The sequence below is a fragment of the Lissotriton vulgaris genome, chromosome 11, assembly GCF_964263255.1.
Source record: "Lissotriton vulgaris chromosome 11, aLisVul1.2, whole genome shotgun sequence".
Lineage (NCBI taxonomy): Eukaryota > Metazoa > Chordata > Amphibia > Caudata > Salamandridae > Lissotriton > Lissotriton vulgaris.
The window spans coordinates 1,040,536,352-1,040,559,200 of NC_141699.1; the positions used below are offsets into that span (position 1 = coordinate 1,040,536,352).

The window sequence follows — 22,849 nt, forward strand, 5'->3', positions numbered from 1 at the left end:
TTCAGTCTCCACGAATTTTGTAGGCAGTTTGATGCATACAACGTAGACATGTGGTGCTTCCAGCAAGTGAAGACCCCATTGTATGTAGCAATCAGTAGTGATATAAAAAAAAACATAAAAAAATACAGAATGGATGATTTGAGAATGATCTCAACGCTACACTTCTCACTCTCCTCCACTTGTGAGATTGCAACTATGCTCCCAGTGGCAGTTGATTGGTTTACTTCCCAGCCCTGCACCCTAGTGATTGAAGAGGTAGTGAAGAACCACATTACTGCATAGAAGCAGTTAAGAAGGAGCTGTGGAAGCAAAACAGAACTGTGAAGGATCAGAAAGCCACAGCATCATACAAATGACAGATGGTTCTGAGGCACTGACCATTCATGCCCCCTTAACCCCACATCATTATTGGAGAAGCAAAGGGGACTTTTAAAACTTGGAGCCTGTAGATTAAAACACTTCAACAAGAGAGAAGGTCTCAAAGCATTTAGGATGAGGAGGACAGAAACACAAAAAGGCTTTCTGACATAAGGAGGGGATTTTAAAAAAAACCACAAACAGAACCAGAAGAGAGATGTCCAAACATAAAAGGTCAAGAAACCAATGGATAATTGAAGTTAGAGCATCAAAAATGAGCCACAGACAAAATAAAACATAAAAAAAGTTCTTAAAAAAATGCCACAAAGTGTCAAATAGAGAACGGATGGCATAGGGCGTACTTTGACACGACAGCAGAGAGATATAGCAGCTTAACACCAGGAGACCAATGCCATGCATTTATAAAGGGAAACAACAAATGGCAACCCAACAGGCTTTCAAAACAATCAGAAAAAACAAAGGAAGCAGAAGATGGAATATTTGAAGTAGATAATTAGGCCTAGACACACAACAAACGCCTTATGCATCTCAAAAGAAAAAGGCATGTAGCATACAATAGCACAATAGTGGAAAAGCAGAGAAGACCATATTAATCAATGAAGAATCTCTGGGAAACTTGGTAATGATATAAATAATGTGGTTCAGCTACGTTAAAGACAGAAAAGGTAGGATTGAGGGTTTCAAGACCACAGATTGGACAGAAAAGGGTGAAACTTTTTCAGTTGCTCATTTCTCCAACCAATCTAATAACACTCGATCACGTATCTTGGTTGTGGATTTGATCAGTGAGATAGGGTGATAACTGACGCTTTCTTAAAAATTGGGACATTAGTAGACTTGGACCATGACCTCAGTGGTCCTATCACCATGGCACTCCAAAACACATTTACTAATAGTGGTGCCCAGAGTTCATTATTATCTTTGGCCAAATCAATGGGGGCCCCATCCGGGCCAGCAGCTGTATGCCTTGGTCTTTGTTCAACAGAATGAATTACCTCCATCAGAGTAATCAATGGAAAATCAGTACATTCCAAACCTACACCACACAAAGCACTGTCAGTCAGTCAAAAACGTTTATTCGGCAACTGCCATAAAAAGAAAATCACAAAGACACAGAGAGTTCAATATACAAGTTAAAAACAGTTGATAATCCAAGCTACAATAGTATCATATACACGTAAACAAAAATATAATCCATGTTTGGTACAATATCCTAAAAGGCATTAAAAAGCATTCAAATGTTCAGACATAAAATCTAAGAAGTAGGGACTACATTTAGCTGCAGATGAAGCCCTGATTGGCGTATTTTTCTCTTAGTGCCCATCTGATGTGACTGATCACTGCATAACAAGTGGATTGCTGTTCTAAACGCTGTAGATATTGTTGGCCTAACTTGTAGGATGTAAAGCGGTTTGCAAATATGATTGGGTGTAAACATTGGCTTCTAGGAGTTTTGTAAAGCTTACAAAAAAACATAAAGTAAGCAGTAGACTGTGGTGATGTATTATCGCAGGGGCAGCAAGCTAATGAAGGAAACCAAGCCCCTTCTGTGGAAATGCTATCAGAAAGTGCACACTGCTTATCCTAATATGACTGAAATAAAATGTATAAACTGGATTAGTTATCCAAGTTAAATAGGGTTCTATACCTCTGTAGTTGAAATCGATGAGTTGCATAAGACAGTGGTCATAAATGATGCTCTTACAAATCTCGCCTCCTGACTCCTAAAAATAGATCTATGGAAAAATAGATTCTCTCGAAATCTCCCAGAAACAGGATCCCTAGTTCTTGGTTGGTAATATAACTGACTGTGCTCTTGGGACTTTCCAACATGAAAATGTATTCTCTGTAATTTGAAATTTTACTAAAGGAGTGTAACCACACACCCCTGCCCCTATTTGCCAACCAAGAGATATTTACTTTAATATAATGAAATTGTTTCCTTGATGGGCTTGTGACCTAATGTATTGGCACATTTTTTCAATTGCCCCTGCAAATTGTTGTGCTCTTTGGACCAGAACAAAGCACTGTTTTCCCCAGTTCTATTTTGGGAGTTTCAGAAAGTTTTGAAAAGTGTTCCACCCACCGATGTGAAGGTAGAACAGTGTCCAAAATGGTGTTATGACCATCTCCAAAAAAAGGCAAATTTACGATTTTCCCAAAAATTGACTTATAATTCCCCAGACAGCTTGCCTAATCATTTCCTTCCTTTTCTTAAATGCCTGTTTGTATCTGGTGCTACATAACTTTACTTATTCTGTCAACAAGGCATTTAACTCAAGTGCCCATAATAAATTCTAATGAGAAAATACCACCAAGCCACGTTCTGCCATATGAATTTCTATAATTGCCTGTAGTAGTTAGCACATCAGTGATTTTACCACAGATAGTATTGTAAGATCTTAATAGATCAACAGGGTCAACCCCAGTCCCTAGGAAAACGAATGGTTCATTTCTATTTTTAACAAAATAAATTGTGAGTTAATGCTAGCCCATTTTCTCAGAGCGCACTTTTCAGTATGCATCTCTAATGGAGATATAATCTAGGCATGAAGTAGCAGTGATACTTACACTAACATTGGGTGGTGTCTCAAAGGATTATGATCACTTACACTATTATGCAAAAGGGTAAAATTCAAAACCATAGATTTTGAGATAACAATGTAATTGATCATGCTTCCACTACCCTTCCCGGTAAAAGTAACTGGAGTTTGTTTCCTAACTGGGAGCAAATCCAATGCGAACCAACTCAAACCTAAAAAATATCTGACTAAAAATGTATCCGCATGGTGCAAATTAAAATTCAAATAATCCACACGGTCAGCATGCACCAGAATGCCACATACTGCATCGCGTGACCAGGGCCAGACTGGGAACCAAAAACGGCCCTGTAACAAAAACGACCCGCAGGGGCCCAGAACCGGCCCTACCCATGCGGTGCACAGGGGGATTGCCCGGTGCCCGCTATGGCCAGTCCAGCCCTGCACGTGACATGGTGCAAATGTCTGCTATTGGAATCCCCGGTCCAAATTACTGCTTGATCCCCCACTAAATTACACAGTACGTTACTAAGTACATGGTCAAATGACTTCAAAATGTAATTATTATGTTGATTACAATCATTGTGATAAAAATTCACAACAATAATTGACTGCCTTACTAAGATATTAATAAGTAAAAAATACGAAAATAAGGGAAGTTGCAGTTAATTTCAGTGATCCTGCCTGCCACAGAGACAGAGATCAAGGGTAACAAGCTACCCTTAAGTCAGTGATACACCAAAGTACGGCCCGGGGGGCCGTTGCGGCCCTCTTCACCGTTACATGCAACCCCCGAGGTGAACATCAGCATGTGCTGCTGTTCAGTGGCTGAGCACAAATATTTAGGAAAAAATGTTAAATAAACATGCAAGCATTTATTAAGCTGCAAATAAATGCTTGCCTGTTTTTTTTTAACATGTTTTTAGACCTCCTTGCACAATCCCTGACCCACCCAGAACCCTCATAACCACCCTGCTGGCATCAGTGCGGCCCTCGGTCACAATACAGACCATACTTTATAGCCCCATGGCCAATGTTTGTGAGTACCCATGCCTTAAGTCGACCACTAATAGAGGGTATAGCCGGGATAGAAAAAGAAACCAACCCGAATATCTGTACAGTTTTAAGCACCCTGGTCACCTGGAGACATACAATATCGCATTCATTAATCATGGAGGTACAAGAGGGATCTGTCAACTTACTAACAAGCCCAATCACATTCCTGGGTATTAGCTTGCAATGTTGGCCAGTTTCTGAAGAGTTAAGATAAGGAAGGGGCTTACTAGAGTCTAGGGAGGCATATTCGTTTATAGTAGCATGTCCTGATCGACTGAGTTTCGGTGAGGTAGAGTTCACTGTCAATAAGACAAAAGTATCCTCAAAACATTGAATAGTGGGGCTATCATTCATGATGACCTTATGGGCTGGGACAATCAATAAAGAAGACAAGTCAAGGTCAACAACCTGGAAACAATCTTTAAAGAATTGAGGCCCATATACTGTCTCATTTAGACAACCTGTAGCACAAGTTACTTACCTTCGGTAACTATACATCTGTAAGAAACAGTAGTTAGTATTAAATTCCTTACCTTGGAATATCCCCAGGCGTCAGACTGGATCCGGAAACTTTTACGTAGCAGTACCCCTGCGTGTTGGTAGAACTCGTCTGCGGCTCCGCATCCGTCGTCGGCGTTCTTGGCGCTGGGATGACGCCGCCGGAGTACTTAGACGCCGCCCTTGCGTACTGACGTCAGTTCTTATACACAGCTTTTCCGCGCCAAAAAACGCAGAGCCATGATAAAAACCAACACTGGTGCCATGAAACTAGGGCCCTGAAAGGAGATGACCTTAACCCTAGATATCGGTTCGCATAACGGGGAGCATGGGTGGGGCGGTAAGGAATCTAATACTAACTACTGTTTCTTACAGATATATCGTTACTGAAGGTAAGTAACTTGTGCATCTGAAAGAAACAGGTTAGTATTAGAAGGGAGGCTTGGATAAAAGAGCCTGGAGCTCACCCACTCTCCTGGCAGAGGTGATGGCAACCAGAAAAGCAGTCTTAAGGGTAAGAAGACGGAGAGGACAGTTATGAAGTGGCTCGAAGGGAGCGCACATCAGAAAAGTAAGTACAAGGTTCAAGTCCTACTGAGGCATCACGAAAGGAACAGGGGGAAACATAGGAGTGATGCCCTTTAAGAATCTATTAACAACCTGGGACTTGAACAAAGAAGGCTGATCAGGTAGCCTTAAGAAGGCGGAAAGGGCAGAAACTTGATAGTGCCCAGAGCAGAGCCCTGCTGGGCAAAAGAAAGAGCAGAGCCCTGCTGGGCAAGAGAAAGAAGGAAGAGGAGAACCTCAGAAAGAGGGGCAGAAAGGGGATCCACAGCCTTTGCTGTGCACCATGCCACAAACTTGTTCCACCTGCAGGCGTATACCGACTTTGTGGAGGCATGCCTGGCTGCCAGAATTACATCACAAACTTCAGGAGGCAAGTCAAATGGCCTCAACTGTCGCCGCTCAATCTCCAAGCATGGTGGTGGAGACTGGACAGGTTCGGGTGGAGGACCGTCCCCTGCTGCTGCGACAGAAGGTCCTCCTGGAGAGGCAAACGAATCGGGGGAATCGAAAGACCTACTGAGTAGCTCGGGATACCAGTATCTTCGTGCCCAGTCCGGAGCCACAAGGATAACTTGGGCCTGGTCGCGCCTCATCTTCAGCACTCTGGGCAGAAGTGGTATAGGCGGAAAGGCGTACAACAGGCCGCAGCTCTATTCGCGGCGAAAAACGTCTCCGAGCGAGTGCCTCCTTGGAAATTCCAACGCGCAGAACTGATGACATTGCGCGTTCTCTTCTGTGACGAATAGATCTAACCAAGGCTCTCCCCACTGCTGAAAGAGGCCTTGCACCATGTCCGAGTTCAGACGCCATTCGTGATCCATCATGCACAGACGGTTGAGTTTGTCCGCCCTGGCGTTCAGGGAACCTGCCAGGTGTTGAACCACCAGAGGCGCAGAGCCTCCTGGCATAGGGTCCACGACCCCACCCCGCCCTGTTTGTTGCAGTACCACATGGCGGTGGTGTTGTCCGTGAACACCTGCACTACACTCCCCCGGACAGAGGGGAGGAATGCCTTCAGTGTAAGCCGGATCGCCTGAAGCTCCAGAAGGTTGATGTGGAGCCGGGACTCCGCCGGAGACCAGAGGCCTCTGATCTCCGCCTCTCCCATGTGGCCTCCCCAGCCCTGGAGGGATGCGTCTGTCACAACTACGTGCTCCGGGTGGGGTAGGGAGAGGGATCTGCCGCTGACCCAATCGCGGTCTGTGAGCAACAACTGCAACTGTCTTGCAGTGCCCTCCGAGATCAAGACATGGTTGGACAGATTGCTCTGATGCTGGGCCCACAAACTTCAGGCCCCACTGCAGAGCCCGCATCCGCCACCTGGTGTGATGCACCAGAAGGATGCAGGAGGCCATCAGCCCCAGCAGCCGCAGCGTCAACCTGACCGAGACTCAGGATAACGGCTGAAAGATCGGAATCAGAGCCTGAATATCCAGAACCCACTGCTCGGGAGAATAAATCCGAAACTGTGCAGAGTCCAGAACCGCTCCGATGAAGAGGAGCTTCTGAGAGGGACACAGGTGTGACTTCGGCACATTGATGGAGAACCCCAGCAGGTCCAGGAGGTCGGCTGTAGTCTGGAGGTGGCTGACGACTGTCTGGAGCGAGCCCGCCTTCAACAACCAGTCGTCGAGGTAGGGGAAGACTGAAACCCCTAACCTGCGCAGATGAGCTGAGACTACCGCCATCACTTTCGTGAACACCCGTGGGGCGCTGGTAAGGCCGAAGGGGAGCACAGTAAACGGAAAGTGCTCGTGGCCTACCGTGAACCGCAGGTAACGCCGGTGGGCCGGCAGGACAGGGATATGAAAATAGGCGTCCTTCAAGTCCAACGCTACCATCCAGTCTCCTGGGTCCAGGGCAGCTAGGACCTGAGCTAGTGTCAGCATCTTGAACTTCTCCTGCCGGCGGAAGCCATTGACGTTCCGCAGGTCCAAGATAGGGCTTAGGCCCCCTTTGCCCTTCGTGGGTACCAGAAAGTAGTGGGAGTAAAAACCACACCATACTTCTGGCCCAGGAACGCGCTCGATGGCCCCCTTGGCCAAGAGGGCCGTAACTTCTTCTCGTAGAAGTGCCAAGTGATCCCCCGACATGCGGTGGTACTGCAGTGGCATGGCTGGAGGGGTCGCCTCGAAGGGGAGGGAGTAGCCCCTTCGGACGATTTGCAGCACCCACTTGTCCGATGTGACAGTGCACCAGTGGAGGTGGTGATGGCAAACCCTGCCCCGCACTGGCGTCACATGGGCCTGAAAGCTCGGACTAGGAAGGGTATGAGGCGGATGCTGCAGGGGCAGGTGTGGACTGGCCTCGCCGTTGTCCCCGACTGCCGCCACAGCGGTTTCCACATCCGCCACCGCGCTGGCCGGTAGTCTGCGGCCCGTGGCTGGCAGGACGTGTGGGGCGCCCCTTCCTTGGCCACAAAAGGATCGAAAAGCAGCCGTTTGCTGGCGCGGGCCGAGAGGCCAAAGGACTTGGCTGTAGCCCTGGAGTCCTTAAAGCGCTCAAGCGCATGGTCTGCCTTGTCGCCAAAGAGGCGACGGCCATCAAACGGCATGTCCGTAAGGGTGTTCTGGACATCAGCCGAAAAGTTGGCAGACCTCAACCAGGCGTGGCGACGAATCGCCACAGTCGTTGCCATCGCTCTGCCCAGTGAGTCAGTGGTATCCAGCCCACACCGGATGGAGTACCGTGCTGCATCTCGACCCTCCGCAAGGGCTTGGGTGAGTTTAGTCTGGACCTCCTCCGGACATTGTGGCAGCATGTCCACGACCGTGTCCCACAGAGAGTGGGTATAACGGCCCAAGAGGCACGCGGTGTTGACTGACAGCAGCCCTAAACTCAGGGAGGAGAATAACTTTTTCCCATATTGCTCGTACCTCTTGGATTCCCGATCGGGGGAGCCGCCGGGAATGCGGTCTGGGAGTTAGAGGCCTGGATGACCAGGCTCTCGGGTTGGGGTGGGGTGGGTGGACAGGAAGCAAGGGTTGCCCGGAGCCGGGCGGTGGCATCTGGCCACGTTCCTATCTACAGGCTGACCTGTAGCGGGCTTGGACCAAGTGCCCAGAAGAACGTCAGACAAGGCCTCATTAAACAGCAGCAGAGACTGGGCTGAGCTTGCCTGCGGTTTAAGGACCTCAGTGAGGAGGTTAGTCCTCACGGCCGCGACGGGGAGCTTCAGGCCCAAGGCCTTGGCCGCCCGCGTCAGTACCACACTATAGGCAGCCCCCTCCTCCGTAGCCACAATAGGAGGGGAGACAAAACCAGTGTCCTGCGAGGTGTCCAGACCACTGGCCTCCCCTTGCTCACCTGTCCAGTCCTGATAAGACTGGCACTCCTGTGCCAGAGGGTCCTCAGACCCCTCCCAATCCCCCTCGCCACCCATCTCCTGAAACTCAGGACCAAAGGATGGGGTCGGGTCATAGAAGTAGAAGTCTCCCATCGGCGTCGAGAGCGGCGCCGGCGAGGCTGTAAGGTCGACCGGCGATGACCCGGATCCGGACCTGGATCCTGCGGGGGCCTGCGGCGCCAGGACCGAAGTCACAGGCGGCGTCGGGACCAAAGCACCCGACGGCGTCGGGCCGAAGCGCCCGACCCGCTGGGACCCCCAGTCGGGGCCTGTAGTGAATTAGCCACTTTAGTGGTCTGATGCTCTGTGATGACCCTCGATCACCAGCATTGTGTACTGACTTTAGTGTGCTATGTTACCTTAGCCTTAGTGTAGGATGGTCTTGCATTAGAATAATCTTGCCAAAGAATAGAAGGTATGGGATGTCGAGGTGCAGTGTTGTTGGTGATGGTGCACACATGTGCTCCATAGTGGATACTGAGGGATTAAGTGCATAGTGTTATTTGAGTTAGGTGAATTATGACTTTAGCCTATTAGCTTAGACGTGGTCTAATATCACTCTGTTTTCCAAGTAGTAGAGGCCTATGATTGAGCAACTCCATATTCTAAACTGCGGCTATCTTCTGAGCCTCTTTAGGTGAGAGGTTATATTTTTTTTTTAGATTTCATGTGTTGTTCGCTAGCAGTGAATCAGAGAGGACCGGTTCTTATCGGGTGGAATGTGCTCTCTTCGTGCGGAGTCATAGCAAAACGCTTGCCAGCTGCTTGTTGTGTCAATGGTGAAATGTGGTGTCTTTCTGGATCCTGAGAAACGGATGTAGTAAGTAATGGCCTGGTGACTGACAGAAGCACCAAAACATACAGAGAAGTAGGTCATTACAGGGCTGCTGGGCCCGAAGGCGCCGCAGAGCCCGACGGAGGAGTGAGCGACCTCATGGCCGTGAGGAAGGCCTCAATCTCCTCCGGCGTCGCGTTCTGCCCAGGGACCGACGGGTATGAAGCAGGCCGCAACGCCCGCGGCTCCGGCGGAGTCGCCCGAACCCCCGGCCGCGTCACGCCAGCGTCAGGGGGAGTCGGAAGAGCTATGAATTCTCTTCGACTTCTTGTGCTTACCTGAGGACTTCGAGCCCGAAGACCGAGGACGACTCCCGGAGTTATGGTGGCTCCGACCCAGCAACCGGTCCCTCTACCTCCTCGCGGACCGGGACCTCGAGCGGCGCGGGGCCGACTGCCGGAGCTCGAGTCGCTTGCGGGACCGCTCCCGCCTAGCTTTAGACGTCAGGGCCCGACAGACGGAGCAGGCCTTGTCGTCGTGGTCGAGGCCCAGGCAATGAAGACACCGGCGGTGCAGACCGGTAACCGTGAGTAAAGCATGTTCTACTTACAATAGTAGAAATGTGTTTGTATGAGCATCAATGATGCAAAAGGATTCCAGGTAGGGAGAGAAACACAATGGGTTTGGAAAATTATAATTGGTGGTTGTTCATGATCCAATGTTCATTGTTCTACTTTGAAAGGTCAATGTTTCAACCTAATGCGCTCAATCGGAGGTCTAATGTCAGTACACTAATCTGTGATAAAATAAAATGAAAGGATAATGGTCTGTCTATGGCAAAAAGGAGGAATTTCTATTAGCTGATCAAAGATTATAACTCTTACTTTAAGTTGAAGAGAGGGCAATTCAACCCTGATTAAAAAGCATTGGTGTAGAAAGTGATGTGCATGAACAGTTTATATCTATAAAGATGCTTACAGTTTTACTTCTTGCAACAATTCAATATAAATCATAAAAAATATAGATGGCTATTGTCAAGAATGAGAAAGTAGATACAACTGATGAAGTACGTGGAGATGAATTAAGAATAAACACTTACGGAAGAGTGTAAAACCAGGTGCAAATCAATGAAGGATGTGTGGCCAATATGAAGAGTAGGAGGCGCTGCTTAATTGCTTCAACAAGAATCCTTAAAATAGAATTATCTAAATCAAAACTATTAGTAAGTCTGCTGGACCCTTCCCCAAATGTTGTGTAATTTAGAGAAAAGAAGGGAAGTAAAATAATACTCCTCTGTAATAAATCTCGCACACCACGAAAAGAGGAGCAACCATTTTTGTCTTTCCAGGAGGATGAACACTGGGATGCAGCAAATCGTGGGGTATTATCAGCAAAGGACTTGGATGAAGGGTCAGAAAAAGTGAGCAGTTGTTAATGGGGAGGGGTTACCCCTGACAACTAAGAGGAGTGGTGAAGTAAGCATGTAGCTGAACCCAACAGAACACAGAACAGAAGTGAATCAAAATAAAATACTAGTAAAAGCAGAGAAATCCTCAAGCACTTGAACTTCATTCATAGATGGAGGAAAAACATCACAACAACATTGTTTTTTGTCCAAAGCAGACAGGGAAAAAAACACAATGCACTAACTACTTTCAATACATTATGTTTGAAGTGATGGACGATAAGCATATCATTGAAGTTATCCGCCAGTTGAAGTTCATGTAGTAAAGTTTATGAGACCTAGTCAGATGAACAAGAATCTCCAATTGTACTCAAATATTTAGCCAACTTACATTTTTATAAATTTTCAATGCTTCTGTTGAAGGGTGAAAATATGAAGAAAATTCTTCAACAAGTGGAGAAAGTCTACAGATTTCATCTTTCATGGCACTTGACACCTGTAACAAAAGTTGAGCATATTGAAAATCTAATAATTTGGTAATTGTGTGAAAGTAAAACACATTTTGTGAGATTAAGACAATGTTTTAAATACACATTTCACTACACAACCACATCCTCCTGTGTTAGACCTGAAATCCTTGGTGTGGTCCCCCCACCCCACTTCCCAACAGTTTGCCCTACATCCTCCTGTTTTTGCTGGTTGTAGGGCTCTGCACACTTTGTCATTGCGAACAGTGCTAAACTACTTGTGTTCTCTTCTTTAAATATGGTAACATTGGCTTACACCAAACTGGCATTTTAATTTACTTGGAAGTCCCTAGGTAAGCGGTGCTACATTTAGCCAGGATCTGTAAATTAAATACTATTAGTGGGCCTGCAGCACTTATTGTGCCACCCACTCAAGTATCCTTTTCAAACATGTTTCAGGCCAGCCATTGCAGCAGGTATGTGCAGTTTTAAACTGCAATGTCGACCTGGCAAAATAAACCTTTTGTCGGGCCTTAACTTTCCTTTTTAATACATACAAGTCACTTCAGGGTAGGTCCTTAACAGCCCAGAGGGCAGGGTGCAGTGCATTAAAAAAAATTGGAAATGTACTTTTAACTTTTATATGTCCTGGTAATGAAACATTTGTTTTTCACTACTGCAAGGCCTACCTCACACCCAGGGTAACATTGGGTTAACTGATCACATTTAAAAAATTGTACCTTTCAATTGAGAGGCTGTGGGAATATCATGGTTGCTGTCTAAAGAATTGTCATTTAAAAACCTCTTTAGTGGTAAGGTCGGATTGTAAGTCACAACTCTGAAAATGCCACTTTTAGAAAGTTGAAGAAAGTAGCCAGAACAAGTGCTCTACACACAGTGTGCACTACGATTTCAAAAATTTGGGATAAACACCTGTATACCAATGTATCAATATGCTACAATCATGTATTAGTTGCTTTGTCAAATAATTTGCAGTGAATTTCCATGTACATGGATTCAGAATGTGTGATGATCACACGTAAACAATGTCTTCCATCAAATCCTTTTAATGTCAGAAAGGTCCGCTTTGTGACATGGTTTCACAATAATCAGCAGGTCTTAGCATGCTTCGTAAGCGGACTATAAGAAGACCCCCAATGCATTTCGGGCTACTAAAAATGCCCTTTGTCAGGGGTATCTTCAAACAAAAAACATGTGCATGGCGCTTAGTAATATATACAATGTAACAAGATGTAAACAAGGAAAGTACACAGCCTCATAGCGAGACGGACACATGTTTTAAAAGTTGGAATATTCTTTTCCTAACCAATTGGTGCCTGCAGCCTGTACCCTGGGTCACATTACTGGACCTGTGGAAGACTTAAAAGGACTGCTACTCTGTTGCCCTACTGACTGAGTTAAAGGACAGCACCTGCGCCCAGGACCACCAGAGTGACTCCAAGGGCTATTGGGCTGGAATCCTGATCAGATCCTCAGGGACAGAAAAGGCTCCAACCACCTTAACCGAGCACCTGGACTCTGATTATACACTTGAAAGTGGGCCTGTGGGTGCCCCGACAGCCTAGCTCTGGACCTCAGAACCAATGCATCTCCACGCAACCGCATCGGAAACATTGCAGCGCAATGCAACCCAGCGCCAGACCTCGCATTGCAGCCAACAGTCTTTTTTAAACCGCTGATGCGTGACACATATTCAAGACAAGTCTTCTCACTCCAAGCCCATCTTTGAAGGCATCCTCGGCGGTGATGCAGGACTTTGCATCGCAGTCCCACAGCTTCTTCTGAACTGCCGTCCAAAACGCATTAATGCAGGCCCTTGCACCACAAGCTCCTCATTGATGGCATCCTCAAAGACAAGGCAGGACTCTGCCCCACGCAGCTTGCAGCTCTCTCAGAACCACTGATGTGTGATGCATCCTTGGCGTGGGAGGTCACAATCCTCTGCAAACCAGAATTTAAGGTACCTTGTTCAGTGGGCCTACCTTGGTCCCTGTGTCTGGCCCACGCTCCATCGCAGTTAGCCTGAACGTGTGACTTTATCTGGTCGCACCACACCAGGACAATCACAGTAGGTGCATTGTGTTTTAGTCACTATTATCACTTAAAACTTTAAAATTATATCTCCTAGATGTTTTCGTTTTGGTCACAAATAGTTTACTAAATTTTACTCTAGGTTTCGAAATTGCTATGAGATTTTTCTTGTGTTGTACTTTCACTTTGTTACTATTTAAAGTGCTGAATAAATACTTTGCCCATTGTGTCTACGTTAAGCCTGACTGCTTGTGCCAAGCTACTAGAGGGTTAGTTAAGCACAGGTCAATTTGGTGTTTACTTGTGATTTCACCCCAACATTAGTTGTGGCTGCTGCTGCTGGAGTAGTATTTTACCTCCTCAACCAGTAACCCAATTTCCTGCACCCTGCCTCCCCGTTGCCCACAAAATAGTATGTGTAAAAGACTTGAGTGCCACAATCATGATGGGCTGAATTAGAAGTCTCCAATGAGAAACAACCATTGTACATTATTCTTTTCCTCTTGTAAATATGTCCTACCTATAAGAAACTGGGCACTGGTGAATAAGAAAGGCTGATAAAGGGTAATGGCACATTAAGAAACAACCTCAACAAACAGACAATATTTGTTTTAATGGGCTTATCAACTTGCCAATATGTATTACCATTTATATATAATTGTGTTTTTAACTGCAAATTAAGTCATCATGTTAGGCATTTTGCAATGGTTTCCTGTTTTGTTCATAGCTGTAGTACCTGCAGCAAAGGTAAACTCTTAGACCTATTGATTCATTGAAACCCCTCCCCTTTGGCTTCCACTTACGTTGCCACCGCGCTACACAGCACCAATAAATATATGAAACAGACCAGTGACTTGTGCTGCTTGCAGCAGTATTATCCATATCCAACCAGGGAAATACTGCTAATGGAAGCACCTAGACGATAACAGCTTGAAAAAAAGAGTGATCTCTTATTTTCAAATTGGTAATTGAATTGTAATGTAAACAATGTGAGAAAAAAAACAAATATCCACAGCCTGGATTGAGATGGACGGTCTTAAATATTCAGATGAAAACAGCTTTAAAACCCTTTTCACCCAATATGTTTTGCCTTTATAAAAGGTTTTAAAGAGGCTGTTGCAAGAGGACATCAAGCCTGTGGTCTATCCATATAAAGTACATGGGACTAAGAGACTGTACAGTGATCGTAGGACTATCAGGTAATCAACAAATATTAGCGTCTGCCACCACTTCTTGGCAATCCCCAAAGGTGTTCGGCTTTTAAAATGGTCTGCTGAGTCAAGCAGGGCAGGGAGGTCACACAGTACAAAATTAATTTGAAATAAGGGTGTACTCTAGAAGTACAAGATTAAACAGTTATAGTACGATATCTCCTACACAAGCTCCAAGGTATAATCAGAAGGGAACTTTTAATCATAATTTTTTCTTTACCCAAGATCCCCATTAACGAACATTTCAAAAACACTACTGGGCATGCTCTAAACAATATTTCCGAGGAACAGTTCGAACGAGAGGGGGGTGTGGAAAGGCATAGGGCATGATTTCTAAAAATAAAAAAACATAATTAACATATCGGGTTCAAGGAGTCCATTAAAAGCAGAGGCAAGGGGTAGACTACTGTGGCAATGATTGAACCACTACACCAATGCATTAGAAGGGCTTCAGCTCACCGTGTGAAGGGCTCTTTACTGATGCATATATTTCTTATGAGTGCTTTTCCTATGGAAATGGTACATTATCTCAGCTAAGAGTTGAAGGGATTCTTTGAAACCGACTTGTGTTAAACTTGCTGAGCAAAGGCTTAGACACATTACCACCAACAGCTTTATGGTTCATGCAACGTCAACGAGGTGAGTTAGGAGAGTGCAGCATTTAGCATCTAAGGTATCCTTTAAAGACATGTTCCAGTGATTGCTTTGTGCAGAGCCTAGCAAAACAGCAGGGTGGCCCCATGATCCTGATGATAAAATGGCTTGAAGGCTCCAGTATCTAAGAAAATAAGAAATCCCACCACATCTAGGACAGAACATGCACGGTGGCACTAGGTCTGTGTACAGTAATATACGTGTCCCAATGCTGCAAAAATAGGGAGTACAAATAGTAGATGGCGATTTTCAGAGCTGAGAATAATATTCACCAGTGAGAGCCTGCGATTTGAATACTGCCCCAATTATGTGAAATACTCGCAAACATTTGGAACTAAGATGATCTTTGACCTTCAATCTGATTGGTAGGGTGGCACTTGATAACATTATCGTGTAGAAACACTTCGCCTATGTGCTACAAAACTTTCTGTTTATAGTCCTGTCTTCCTTCTTTCCAGAACTGCCAAATTTCTGTGGGTAGACAAACTTCCTAGCGTATACTATCAAAAATGTATTCTTCCCACATACAAGGGCAGTTTAGAAGTCCCAGACCTCAAGCTCTTTTATTGGGCAGCGCAATTGGTGTCAGTCAAAAACTGGCTCTTTGGAGACAGACAGGACTCCATCTTGCATAACTTAGAAAACCTCTCTATGCTTGCTTTAAGGTGGGACCTCCCCCGCTCACTCCCAGAAATCACAAAACTCCAATTCTGTGTTGGTGGGAGACCTTAAAACATGGTTACTGATTGGATAAACTCACTAGCCATACCCCATTTGGGGAGGTTCCAGGTTGACAAGTGGCACAGCTGCCAAGATTCAAATCATGGCACCTTATATCGCGATCTTTCTGCTGGGAGAAGAGTGGGACCACATCTATATTACATCCTTCGAACAACTGACCTAAGACTATGAGCTACACAGGACTCTGCTCTATAGATACAGACAACTCATGATGCAGATGGAGAACTTGCTGCAGTTCAGGAAGAAGTTGAAGACATTGCTTTATCCTAGAGCATAGGTTTCTGATCTTCTCACTCTGATCTATCCCTCTTTCCTCCACTACTTCTGGTTCGGCAGAATTCATGTATCTAAGAGCCAGGATACCCTAGGGTCACAGTGCGCTTCATAAATCCTTATTACAATTACAACTCTGCCATGCCCAGTAGCATACCACTTTAACTGTATACAACAGTCTACATATGTACGATGCTGGATATCTTGTTTTCCACTACCTATGATTTGATGCATATTGTCATGCTTTACTTATAACATTAAAAAAATATACCCAAAAAAAGAAGTAATAAGCACATCAGGCTAGCTCCTTTTAGATACACAGGACAAAGTAAACATCTTACCCTGATGAATGGCTGAACCAGGTCATTAATAATGGTGTCCAGCCTATGAATAAAACAGATGTCTACAAGATAAACTGAAATAATCTGCTTCCACCTCTGCCACCTACTTTGCCAGACAATATTGCCAACTGAAATCAACAACATGGACAAAATAAGATTACTTCTGCGTCACTGAATTCGCCACAGTTTTGATTTGTTTTAAGAAAAATGCCACTGTATATTCCTGTGGCAATGAACAATGTGTGAGCAGCCGATAACCAACTTATCAGAATTTTGAAGTTTTGATTCCCAACTGTTCTTTTCACTACAGACACAAGAGAGAATTATACAAGCAGACCGTATAAGCATTTACCAGGTCATGCTACCCAGTTTTAAGACATATGACATAACAGGAAATACCAGGTCACCCTTTAGGAAATGCTGTTGGCCACTAAGAGCAGCAGGCTATCTGTTTACTCCGGTCCATCTGCAAAGTTTAGCTATAGTAATTGCAGGCAGAGACAAGCAGTGTGCTCTTGCATAGACACCGTAGTGGGAAGGTCCACCAGCACATTTATTAATTTCTTTACAGAGTTGTGTGCAATGCTAAGCACTGAAATCACATGATGGATGCATTTCCGAGGATTAATTCAACAGAAGAATGCCACATAAATAGGACAGTTCCAGCAGTCTTCCTAGGAGGAATATCAAAGGTATTGGGTTTTGTAAAGTTTCCTTTGATGGGTGTGATTGGGGTGAGGAAGACCCCAATCACTCACTGGTGTGTTAAATCAAATTCAAAAAGGTAATTCCTGAACTTGAAATAGCTAGGTTGACCTTTTTAGGATAAGTCTAATCACGTGGAACATTCTGTACAGTCTAGGGAGAAGCACAGAAGATCTCAAAAATAAAATATGTAAAAACCAAAACCTAAAACTGCAATTTAAAAATGAAAAATTAAATAATATTGAATGAAAACACAGGCGAAAATATAGAAGTTGAAGTCCCAGAATTAAACTGATGTAGCACGTAATTTACCTTAGACTTCACCTCCTCTGTCATCATATGGATTCGTTTCTTCATATCTTCGGTCAATAGGGACAGCTGCTTTTGAACGTAGTCTAACCTGTCACTGTGATCCTCTCGCTCTTCCATTGAAAAAACCCTGGGAGTAGAGTACAACGAACAAGTCTATGGTTTAGGTAGCATATAAACAACATGAGCAAATATATTTTACAGGGCCAAATGTTTCAATTCCTGCTCCCTCTAAGTTTTGTTTTCCCTGCCTCAGCAAGCAAGCGTTCCAAACTGTTAAATGGCTTTAGGAAACCATACCCAATCACTATTTGGAAAGTGAATGTTTAGAGCATTTATTCCAAATGCTGATTACTTCAGGTCTTTATTAATGTTTTGTGCCCGCAATCTGGTTGCAAAATATTAATATTTTACCTACACCAGAAAGGTAAGTAATTTTCAAAACATGAAGGAGTTGCCAATGGACCCTTCCCCTTCGTGAATGTGGAAAAAACATGTTTTAGGGGTACACAATGGTCCATTAGACCACTGATCATTCCTAAAAATGCAAACGTTTTTAAAGCTTTAATATTTCTTTGTTTTAATGCATCCTGTTTTCTTTTATTCCTTAATTTTTGGTCTGCCTCATTAACATTCATGAGTAAGGTTTAACTGGGACCCACTACAATTCTGTATTTTATTAAAAGACCCATTAGTGGAGGAGGAGCTTCGCGGGCAACCAAGATGGCCGCGTAAGCTCGGAGCTCCGTGGACCTTCCGATCCTCCTCATATATCCTGTCTGAAATCCTGATCCACGTGGGTGGATTATTATTGCTGATGGTCTACTGGGACGGGAGCTGCCTTCCGCCTCCGAATCGGTGGTTCCTACGCGGAGCTACGTCGAATGGAACTCCGTGCCAGGGCTGTGCCATTGTCTCTCCGGTCTCCGCCACTCCGCACGATTTGACTGCGTAGTGGCTGTCTGCTGTCCCTACTGGCGGAGTGCTGATGCCTATAGAGGGTTCTACCATCGAACTGATCTAACTGCTTAGCTCGGATTCTCTACTTGGCTCGCTGGGCTCGGACTTGGTTGGTGTAGCCTTTGTTCTCATCGGAACCAATATGGCGGGCAGAGGGGACCCCGACAAGACGTCGAACAAAGGCGTCCGCGGAAGAAATCAGTCGCAACAGAGTAAAATTGAGCGGTATGTCCAGCCGAGGACGCCGCCTGCCACGGGGTCTTCTGCCAAGAGCCTTCCACCTTCAGGCTCACCTGATGGCTCCGAGCCTACCCTGAGCGACATCATGGGTGCCATCACTAGTTTCAGAGCTGACATGCAGCAGCAACATGAGACCTTAACTCACAAGGTGGACACTATGGCTGTTGATCTTACTCTCATTAGGGCCGACTTGGGCAAGACTAATGATCGAGTGAAGTCATTGGACATTAAGACCTCCAGCCTAACGGCCGACGTCTCGGAGCTGCAAACCGAGGTCCGGAACCTGCGGATGACTGCGGACCAATTCTCGAAGAGACTGGAGGACTTTGAGGGACGTGCCAGACGACAGAACGTCCGTATAGTCGGTGTTCCGGAGGGATCGGAGGAAGCGGCTACGGACCTCTTTGTGGAGGACTTGATCAAGAACCATTTGGCACCATCTGGTCTCAGTGACTTTTTCTCAGTGGATCGTGCCCATCGGATTCGGGCGGCCCGCAGAAAACGGGCATGGCGCCTAGACCCATCGTAGCACGGCTTCTCAACTTTCGGGACCGAGACGCGATCCTGCAGGCATCCAGACGGCATGGGCCGCTTAAGTACCAGAACGCTGAACTACACTTTTACCCGGACTTTACCAGGGCTGTTCAACGACAACGCCAGAGCTACGCGGGCGTAAAGCGGCGCCTGCAAGACATGGGGTACAAATACTCTATGATGTTCCCTGCCAGACTCCGGGTGGAACATGAGGGCCGTGCCCTGTTCTTTGACTTCGCTGAGAATGTGAGTGAATGGTTGGACACTCTGTCGCCGCGTCGAGATGCTCGAGATGAACACGAAGGAGGTGCAGCTGGTGGCTTGGATCCATGAGACTTGGCTATAATGTGTACTACAGGCGGTTGGTGACCCCGCTTCATGAGACTGTCGGTACTGTTCTTCAGGGACCCTGTTGACTTTCCTGTTATTTCATGGAGGGTGGCGGGAGGTGTTCGCGGAGATTCCTTTCTCCTCTGGTTCTTTTTGTAGAGTAGTTTATGGGGCGACAGGCACACTGCTGGTTGGGGGGGCTTTTTAGTCTGATGCAGGGGTGCAGGGTGGGGGGTTCGTTTGTCCAGGTTTATTTGTTTGTTCTTTCTCTCTTCTTTCCTCTAGGCAATGGGTCATGATTACTGATGTTTTTCACTTGTTGGTTGGGTTGGCAGGGGTTGGATGGGTCGGATTGTGGGACAATGGGGGGTAGGAAACTAAAAGTGATCAGTTGGAATGTTAACGGGTTGGGTGATCGTGTTAAGAGAGGGGTGGTGATACAACTGCTTAAAAGACATATGCCCGATATTGTACTCCTACAAGAGACGCATTTGATTGGAAACTCTTGCAAGGCTCTTAACCGTAAAGGCTACAAGATGGTGGCCCACTCTGGGTTCTCCTCGGGTTCCCGGGGGGCGGGAATCCTGGTGCGTGCGTCTCTTCCCCTTGCGATAGATGCCACTGTGATTGATGAGAGGGGGCGCTACGCTGCAGTGACGGGGAGATGGGAAGGGCGTTCCCTCACGCTACTTTCGGTTTATGTTCCCCCCGGCCTACAATCCAGTACTTTTCAGGACCTTGGGGGCGTCATTTTGTCCTTGCCGGATGGTCTTTTGATAGTGGGGGGTGACTTCAACTCAGTCTGCTCTGGCTCCCTGGACCGCCAACCGCCGAGGGATCTCCGCAGTTCCCAACTGTGGTTGCCTTCCTTTATTGATTCCATGGGTTTGGTGGACAGCTGGCGACTATTACATCCTACGCTCCGCCATTTCTCCTTTCTTTCGGGTGCCCATGGTAGTCTCTCCCGTATAGACTACGTTTTTACCTTGATTGCGCACGCATCTGCCGTTTCCGAGGCCCGTTTTTTGGCGCGGGGTATTTCTGACCATTCCCCGTTGTGGGTCTCGTTTGATTTCAATATCGTCCTGTCTGATCGACCGGTGGCGGTTAACCCTTGGTATTTCCGTAACTTCAAGACGCGTGCGCTCCTTGCCAAGGCCATCGATCTCTACTTCTCGGAGAATGTGGGTTCGGTTGGCTCGTCTATTACGTTGTGGGAGGCATTTAAGACTGTGCTACGGGGGGAGGCTCTTGCTCTCATTGCGGAGGCCAGGCGAGTCAGGGATGCCGACCTCGCCTGCATTGAAGACGAGGTTTCGCGCCTCAAGTCCCGACTGGGACCTGAGCCCGACCCTTCTCTTTTGCATGCCCTCTCCCTTAAACAGATGGAATACCATGATCTCGCCACGAACGCAGCCCTTGCCCTGGCTAAGGAACAACAAGGTCGTATTTACGACGTCGGGGATAAAGCTGGGAAGCTGCTGGCTTGGTTGGACAGGCGCGAGATGGCTAGCCGCGTGGTGCCTGAGATTTTGGGCGACGATGGGGTTGCCGTCACAGACCCAAGTGCTATTGCCGAGTCTTTTGCTGATTATTTCCGGGGGGTCTACACTTCCACCTCAGATCGCTCCGAGGCTGACTCGGCTGCGTTCCTCTCAACGATTGGCCTTCCCTGTCTATCTGAAGAGGACCGTGCTGACCTGGATCGAGACATATCTGCTGATGAGATCGCCCTGGCGATCCGTGCATTGAGATCGGGTAAAGCGACTGGCCCCAACGGTATTCCGGTCGAGTTGTATAAGATTCGACCGGATGTGGTCTCCACGCACTTGCGGACTATGTTTCTGAAGGCACTTGATGAGGGCCTCCTCCCCTTGGATCAGAGGCTGGCCACCATTGTGGTTATTCACAAAGAGGGGAAACCGAGAGATGTGTGCCGCTCCTATCGCCCTATCTCTCTCCTGAATGTGGAGCCTAAGGTCCTAGCCAAACTGCTTGCTAACCGTTTGGTAGGAATCATCGGTGATTTGGTACACCCGGACCAGTCGGGTTTCATTCCCCACCGTAACACTGCCCTTAACCTGCGTCGGCTCCATGGTGTTATGGCCAGAGCTCATACCCTTGAGGAACCGGCGGTGCTCGCTTCCCTTGATGCCACAATGGCTTTTGACTCCCTTGAGTGGAGTTATCTCTGGGCGGTGCTGGCAAAGCTTGGATTTGGACCAGTCTTTGTGAGTTGGGTGCAACTCCTTTACGCCTCCCCGCTGGCTAATGTCACAGTCAACGGCCGTGTTTCGGCGTCCTTTGCCCTTCACCGTGGTACTAGGCAGGGTTGCCCCCTGCCGCCTCTCCTGTTTGCCCTGGCTCTCGAACCGCTCGCGGCCATGCTACGAACGCACCCGGACCTACATGGCATAACTTGGGCCCCAGGGTTTGAAGATAGGGTTTCATTATACGCGGATGACATTCTGCTATACCTTACTTCTCCCTGCAAGTCGCTTATTGTGGCATGCGACGTGCTCAGGCTCTTTGGACGTCATTCTGGCCTTGTCATCAATTGGGCCAAGTCTTCCCTTTACATTCTTAAGGGAGACACACCGCGCCTCCCCAGAGGTTGCAATATCCAGATGGCCGGGCAGGGCTTCAAGTACCTGGGAATATACATTTCCGGTAGCTCCAAGGCAAGATATGACCATAACCTGCTCCCCCCTCTCCAGCGGCTGCGGAGAGACGTGGATAACTGGCGCAAGCTCCCGCTCTCTCTTCTGGGCCGGGCAGCATTGTTCAAAATGATGTCCTTGCCCAGATTCCTGTATGCATTGCAAAACACTCAGGACCCGGTTCCGGCTCGCTATTTCCGTGAGATTGAGGGTTTACAACGGGCCTTGCTCTGGGACGGTCGGCCCCGTGTCGCCATCCAGAAGCTCACGTTACCGTGGTATGACGGTGGCATAGCCCTACCGGATGTACGCCGGTACTATTGGTCCTCTCAACTCACTGCTATTAACCACGGATTGTATGGCCCTGTTGATAGCCCAGGCTACGCAATGGACAGGTGGCTCTTACGCGGTGGCAATTACTACTGCGCCCTGTATTCTAGGTCCTTTGACTGGCGCCTGTCCGGCCCGACCAAGACGGCGGTTCATATTTGGCGGTCGATCACTAAAGCGCAGGGTTGGCAGGGCAGGCTGACTAGATTCACCCCGCTGTACGATTCGGATATCCTGGGCAGACTATGGCACACCAAGGGCTTCGACAAGTGGGATCTCATAGGCATCTCCAGAGTGAACGACATGGTTATTAAGGGCGGGGTCAAGACTTTTCCTCAACTGCAGGCTGAATACCGTTTGGGCAATGCGGAGTTTTTCCGCTATGCCCAGTTGAGACACGCGTTGCTATCTGCCAAGCCGACGGAGGGAGAGTTCCCCGAAAGCTCCCCCTTGGAGGACAGGATACTGGATGGCCAT

General features: G+C 47.1%; 1 protein-coding gene across 1 annotated transcript in view; it reads right to left on the reverse strand.

The window, feature by feature from the left end:
• The window catches only part of MFN1 (mitofusin 1), a 210,041-nt gene that overhangs the window by 115,980 nt on the left and 71,212 nt on the right, over nucleotides 1-22,849 (reverse strand). Inside the window, exons 11-12 of the mRNA XM_086944376.1 lie at nucleotides 17,322-17,448; nucleotides 10,957-11,061 (exon numbers count right to left, since the gene is read on the reverse strand). Of these exons, the coding sequence (XP_086800502.1) occupies nucleotides 10,957-11,061; nucleotides 17,322-17,448 (232 nt within the window). The remainder of the gene's footprint in view (nucleotides 1-10,956; nucleotides 11,062-17,321; nucleotides 17,449-22,849) is intronic.